This window comes from Ixodes scapularis, unplaced genomic scaffold (assembly GCF_016920785.2).
Source record: "Ixodes scapularis isolate PalLabHiFi unplaced genomic scaffold, ASM1692078v2 PGA_scaffold1__304_contigs__length_218370807, whole genome shotgun sequence".
Classification (NCBI taxonomy): domain Eukaryota; kingdom Metazoa; phylum Arthropoda; class Arachnida; order Ixodida; family Ixodidae; genus Ixodes; species Ixodes scapularis.
Genome location: NW_024609846.1, coordinates 217604902 through 217611920, shown reverse-complemented (window position 1 = coordinate 217611920; position 7019 = coordinate 217604902). Strand labels below are relative to the sequence as shown.

At 48.0% G+C, this 7019-nt stretch overlaps 1 protein-coding gene across 1 annotated transcript; it reads right to left on the bottom strand.

Moving 5' to 3' along the window:
• Positions 1-3047: 3047 nt before the first annotated feature.
• On the bottom strand, positions 3048-4121 carry LOC120844538 (protein ALP1-like). Its single transcript, XM_040216363.2, has 2 exons — positions 3973-4121; positions 3048-3642 (listed from the first exon to the last, which is right to left on the bottom strand). The coding sequence occupies exons 1-2, from the start codon at positions 4119-4121 to the stop codon at positions 3048-3050; spliced, it is 744 nt and encodes a 247-aa protein (XP_040072297.2).
• Positions 4122-7019: the final 2898 nt, after the last annotated feature.

Here is a 7019-nt window from a genome sequence, read left to right as displayed (position 1 = left end):
AGGGCTTCAAGAAATCCTGGCGTGTAGTCAGGTGAAGTCCAAGCAGCAGTTCCGCTGTACTCTGAAGCGAGGTGGCATGTTTTTGTATGTAAGCAGAAAACTAGCCGACAAAGGATATATTACTCATATATTTAGAAAGTGTTTCAATAAATAGGTTGCTGTGGTATCTGATATCATTGGTCTTCCATTCATGCTAAATGCTCCTTAATTGGACTTTGCCAGAGGTTATTCACGCAGCTGCGTCCCAACAGAAGTGTCTCGTGCCCGTCAGCCGTCTCACGTGTGTCGATGCTGGGTGGTGGTATTAATATTGACTCAATAGTTTAAAATGGTGGCAGAGTTGTGAAGCTTTTCTGAAAGCCTTTGCAGACTGGGGGAATGCAAAGACTGTGACTGTACTTTGTGTATATACCAGTACGTTGCTAGCAATGAAATGGAGTTTTAGTCAGTGAGACACTTAAGAACTCGGCAACAAATGCACCTGAAAGGGTTTGTATCGCTCTACCAGCTTATCGCTTTCACTGCTTTCCTGGCGTCATGGACATCACGGCTTATAAACTACAGTTTTCTGAATGGCGCATGCTTCTTTTGAGAGCGGCTCTACCGAGGGGTGCCAGCTTTTCGACGTATTTAACTGCTCTTCAACTATCACACTTTGTCGCATGGTTGTGCTGGTATCTGCTTTTGTGTGCATTAATTCCTGTCTAACAGCGTGAGAATTCAACTGTCCTCTCGCTGGAAGGCAGAACCGCTGGCACAAAGAGGTGCCCAGACAGAAAACCGAAACCTAGAAAATGATCAAAATCGAGCTTTTTGTTCAGGACACCGTAAAGCCCTCTATGTGCTTTATACATTTCTAAAATGAATTAAGTGATTTCCGATGATGCTGATGAAGTTCCTTGTTAAAAGCATACTATTAAATTGACAAATTCAAAAGTCATTACTTGACTGTAAATAATGAACACATTACACCGAAATTGTTTTTTCTTTAAGTGGCCTTTTGTATACGCTGCATGCTTTTCAGATACAATTTGACTCTCGTCTCGAGAAACACCTTGCAAGGTGGCTGCGGACAATACTTGGCCACTTGCAAGTTCATGTTCTTCTATATGGAAAGCTCGTCTTGTTACATCCTTTACAGCTCCTTTCGGAGACACAAGGCAACCCCCCCCCCCCCCCCCCCCCCCCCGAGGAAGACGTTCACTGGGAGCGTGCTGCGGATGTCGAGGACTAAAGCGCAGATGCCAGCACCAGTGCTGGCTTCGACTCTGCCACGGCTTGAAGAAGAAGTAGCGGGAGCAGCACTGAGGCGACGGACGAGGCCCAGCCGAGAGGGCCCAAGAGGAAGAGGCAGAGCCCCAGCACTGTTGCGTTCCAAGTCATTATGGATCGCCAAGCTCAACTGCTGGCAAGTTACGAAGCGGCACGCAACTGAGAGTTTGAGCTCAGGGAGCAGGAGCTGGCTGTCCAGCGAGAGGCACTGAAGACTCAGCAGGACGCTGTGAAAGCACAGAGAGAAATGGCGAAGTCTGAACGAGACCTTGCGGCTGCCATGATGGCGTTCCTTAATAAAGCCTCCAAGTAAACGATCATTCTGTGCAGGCTCATTTCAGTTATCTCAAGTGAAGAATGTACTGGCTATGTGGTCCAAGCAATTTTCTTCTGTCTGAATGAAACCCACCACCGCCTGTACTTCATTAGGTATAAGCTTGCATGACAGCATGTCACCCACAACATTTTTGCACTGTTGTTGCCTGTACCAAAGCCACTGTGCTCCCAGCACTGTGAAAGCATCAGGTCATGCCGTTGCTTGTTTGCATGCCAGCTAAGGACATCTCTGAATTTTGTTGCACTACTGGGGAAATTCCTAAATAGCTGCAGTGTAGTGCAGCCTTTATTGTGCAACTTCAGTGCTGGAGGCCCATATCAGTATTTACTGTAGCAATAGACCATCTATATAATAATTATATTCTGCAAGGTGAAGGAAACTGCTGAATATGAAATAATCTCTACCTCGGCATTTAATGCTAGGCATGATGCTCCATTTCACCCTTATGACAAGGTTGCAGCAGACACGAGCCATTGGATTCAATTCAATGCCATGCAAGTGTCTGGAGGGAGCACAGGGGCTTGGTCAGCACTCAATTGGTCGGGACTACTCGTAGCAACGAAGTCTAGTGCCATTTGTGCAGATATTGTTAAAGTAAAATTTCACGGATGACTTTCTCTCAAGGTAACTACCGTATTTTCGAGATTCCAAGCAACCCCCTCCCTCTTTGAATATCACGGGTGTGAAAAAAAGGGGGTTTTTAGGATAGAGTATACGGTATTAGTATCAAAATATGAAGTATTTCAGAGCTGTGGTAACGGTTAAAAGTGCAAATTTCTGCCTCTGAAGCTTTTTGCCTTTTGCGACACTTGGTTAGGTGGAGGGCAATAACCACACGCTAGACATATAGCATCGAATGGGTCCTTAACCTGCCACCAAATATAAGAAAATATATCTAATGATTTAGGTAATTTCTGATCTAAATCATTTGATATTATCCAATGATTCAATAATATCCAGTGGATATCATAATCATTGCTTACATATTTCATATATTATTGATATGTACTTGTGACTAAAATCTGCCAAGCATTACAAAGCTTTCTATATTTTTCGTAAAGAAGTTGAGATATAAACTGGAATAATTCAATCAACAAAATTTGTTTTGAAGAATGAAAGGCACATTTCATGACTCCCATGAAGCATTTACTCGAGACACGGGAGGGCATGGTCTCACAGTATAGCAAGCTCCAAAAGCCTATTTGTTTGGCCCTGAAAAGGGCCTTCTTTTGGTTGGTAGAGGGCTACATGCTACTGATGGTACAGCACTGGCCTGTCTAAACCTCTGTGCTGTCTGCATCTGTGCAAGACGACTCAAGTGCACCGGAGGGTGCACCTCAGTCGTCTTGCACAAATGTAGACAGCACTGATGTTTAGACAGGCCAGTGTCATGCCACCAGTAACATGGGGCCTCCGTTGTGCATCACGCAACAGGGATTCAGTGCTGCAGCCTGGAGCGCTGGTGCAGGTAGACAGCGATGGCGTTCCTGATCCTCTGTCCGCTGTCTGCTTCGATGTCCGTGGCGCAGACCGGTTGGATGTGGACGCCGTCCACACCCTGGGCACCCCTGAGCCACTGGGCCTCAACGCCATCGTTGAAGCGCTCGCAGATATTGTTGAGGACGCAGCAGGCTCGTACGATCAGGCGGGCGTTGTTAACGTCACACTCCATGCGTTCCAGGATCAGGCGAAACCGTGCCTTCACTCGGCCAAAGGCATTTTTAACAATCCTGCGTGCAGCTGACAGCCGCTTGTTGAACCCCGCCTGCGTGGAGTTGTCCGTGACGTCCTTCCGCGGATACGGCTTCAACAGGTTGGACGTAAGCGGGAATGCCTGGTCGCAGAGGATCAGTGGTGGCACGGCGGTCCCATTGATGGTGATCATGGGCTTCTGGAAGGTTAGCCCTTCCAGAGTGCCTGCCAGTGCCGACCTCCGGAAGACATGGGCATCATGGCACCGTCCTGGCGTTCCGACGTTTACATACCGGAACCGGTATCTATGGTCCACCAGGGCAAGGAGGATGATGCTGTACCTGCATATAAGCGTGGCAAAGCGCTCAATTAGCCTGCTGGGTCACCACATAATTACCTCCCCCAATAAGGTAAAGGAACACATTGGCTAACAAACAATTTTTTTAAGCCACACTTTAGCAATGTTGGTCAGACAGTTCCACTGACTCTGTCTTCAAGCAGTAAGTTCCCAAATAGCGATTGGAAGAAAACAAAATTTGGTAATGTGGCTAGAAACTATGTGGTCTAAACTCGGGAATACTAGGACATGCAGATTCTGTACTGCTAATCCAAACATAATCTCTTATATAATGGAGGCTCTATACGGTTCCCTTTCGGAAAGAGGTACTTACCAGCCCTTGTAGTTTCGGTAGTCGGTGGCGTCCGCTTGTGGTGGCGACACAGGGAAATGGCAGCCGTCAAGTGCCCCTATGGCCTGCGGAAAGTCCAAGGTAGCTTCGAAGTCCCGGACGTGCTCAGCAAGCTCGGCGGCGCCTACCATCTTCACCCACTCGATCTCGAGAGCGGAGACGACGACTGTGCAGAACTCCTTGTACAGCTCGTTCACCGTGGAGCGTCCCAGAACGAACAGGTGGGCGACGGTCCTGTCCTCAGCGGTGGAGCACAGCTTGTACAAGGAAGCGCCTACTCGCTTCTCCACTGATATGGTCGCACGCATGGCAGTCACTTCACGCTCCATGTGCGGCCGGCACACATCCACGAGGTACCGAAACGTGGTCAGCATCACACGAAAAGACTGCTTGAAAAAATAAGCAGGCAAGTTTGGCAGTGTATCTTCAAACCACCGCTCGTTCCTCACGAAAGCCTGGACGCTGCGCGGCACGGCGTCAGTCATTGACGCAGCAGCAGCGGCAGCAAGCAAAACGCTGTTCGCAAGAAGCTCCTCTTCGAGGAGATCCGCCTCCCTCCTGGCAGACCTGATGTCCACGCTAAAAGTAGACAAACTACTTGTTTGCGGAGCGGGCACGTACATAACATACGCAGCACACGACAGTACGTCCATCGCAACGGCGGCAGCCGGATCAGGGTCCACGGGGTCCACCGCAGGATCCATCGCCCGTGGAAAAGTGGGGGAAGCTCGAGCGGAACAAACAGCGACGGCAGCCGAAGAGAAGCAAAAGAAACGAGACACGGCGCTGAACAAAGGAGGGAGCCCACTGAGCAAGCCAAGCAAGCCAAGCCGCCAAGCGGCAAGCGTCTCATCAAAAAGCAGATTTCGTTTAAAAAACACTTTGCGGTGTTTCATAAATTTCATCTACTTCAAACAAAATATAAAAAATAGTTTATTGCGGAATTAATAATCGCTACCGCAAAAGCATATTCTGTGTGACTGATTCGACTTAGCGAACGCAATCGCAATGAACATCACCTAAATGTCATTTTAGTTGTCGTCTGGCAGGTCCCATCTCGAATGTGATTTGAAAACCTGAATGTCATTTGACGTAAATGCCATTTTAGCTGCCGTCTGACAGGGGTATAAGAGTCCTCCGCAATCGCAGACACCAACGCAGACACAATCACAGTCACGGTCACGAATAGTTTGTCACACACGTGGTCACACTCTGACACAAAGAAAATTCGGACGGAAAATGGTAGTCTTGCATTGGTTGGTACCTTTTCAATTAAATAAAGACCATATTTAAAACAGATATTTAACACTAAAGTCTCTCCACCAAGCCTGTACTCTCCAAGAAGATGGAAAACATTTTCACAGCCTTGCCTTGTTCGCCTGGCGACAGCCAGGGGCCTAGTATTTGAGATATGTTTATGTTGGCGATCTGAGTACCTGGTAGGGGGAACATGAGAAGATTAGCACGCTCTGTGCTGTAGAGTGGGCATTCGGAGATGGTTTGTTTAACATCTTCAGGTTTTCCACATGCACTGCAGTTGGGGCTAGTTATAATTCCAAATTTGAACTTGCGGCCATATGTGTAGGCCGCGTTGATTCTTAGCCGATGTAGTAGCGTTTCTAGTTTCCTTGGAAGGCCTTTCGGAAGGATGTTTCGTAAACAGGGGTCAATGTGGTGGGAGTAAGCATGATGATTTTCAGGCGATTTCAGACGCGTGCTCGGGTGCCATACTCAGAGATTCGGCAGGGAAGTTATCGAATCTTTTGCGATAAAAAAACTCCGGAGTCAATATATCTTCCCCGTCGCTAGCCCTCTCTGATAGAGAGATGGATTGTCTGAGCCAAGAGCTGTCCGGGGTGATTAGACGACCTCGGTGAACGGCCGACCCCAACGGGTCGACGCACCCAGCCGCCTCTCCCACCCGCCCTTCCTCCTCTTACTTCCCCCTCTGCCTCTGCCCTTTCCCCCTGTCCCTAAGTCTCCGCAGGGGAAAATGCGTTCACACCCCATGGAATGATTTTTGTTGTGAGTTGAAAGAATGTGCTCGTCTGTGTTTCGTCCTCTCTCTGTTTTATACTTTCTGTTATCTGGTAAGTAATATTGTTCACAGCGCTTCGCCACCGACTGGCTTCTTTGTCGCTGTGGTGTTAAGAGGATAAATGGGGATTATTTCTTTCAGTCTTGCCTTCGCATAGCTCGATGATGTAATTGTGAGATCGAATCCACCCACCTGACGGCAGTCGGGCGCGGCTCATGGATTAGACACAAGAACTGCGTGAATTCGGCTCGTAACGATCAATGTCTCGGCGGACACTCGGGTAGTGGCTCGCGCCCAACCGCTGCGGTGATAAGAATAGCCGAACGCTAACAATGCCTGGAGCTATGTACGCGTTTTCTACTTTGCCAACACCCGCGCGTGGCTACGATGAACGTTGGCGGAATAGGATAGTCACCAGGCCACGTGGCCGCTTGTTCAAACTTCGAGTTGAGGGGATGTACAGTGCTCATATCTCTCATATTTTTTTTTGGCGACTGCCATTGACTAGAGAGAAAACCTAAGGCAAGTTCATTAAGGTATTAACGTTACGGTGTGATTCTGAGTAGTATTTAGCGGAAGTTAAAAAATCGCTTCTTGGCCCCTTTAAACTTGTGTCGATTAGTACATTCGCGTGTACACGAGACGACAGCGCTCGGTTATGATCTTTTGAAATCCGAGGGTAAGTCGAAATTTCTCGGTACATAAAACGTTTAGTCTCCTTCTCTCTCATATATACTTGGAGCGTTGTGAGTTGCCGATGCTTGGCCCGTTTCGTTTCATCTAAAACTTTTCATCGACGCAGTTTCATCGAAACCTAATCTTAATTCGGGGCCACCTAAGGAGCCACCTATAGTCGTGACAAGTTAGATCCAACATGTCACGGCAAATTTTGGAGCCACCTAAAATTGCCGGCCCATTTGCCGTTCCTTTTAAAGTATCCCCAAAATTTGCCGTGACAAGTCGGATCTAACTCGTCGCGGTTGTAGGAGGC

What these genes read in the sequence shown, in the direction of transcription:
- LOC120844538 (XM_040216363.2), bottom strand. Translation starts at nt 4,121, where the DNA reads ATGGTAGGCGCCGCCGAGCTTGCTGAGCACGTCCGGGACTTCGAAGCT. An exon ending in TACCGAAACTACAAGGGCTG is followed by an intron (nt 3,643 to 3,972) that starts GTAAGTACCTCT and finishes GCTTATATGCAG; the next exon opens with GTACAGCATCATCCTCCTTG.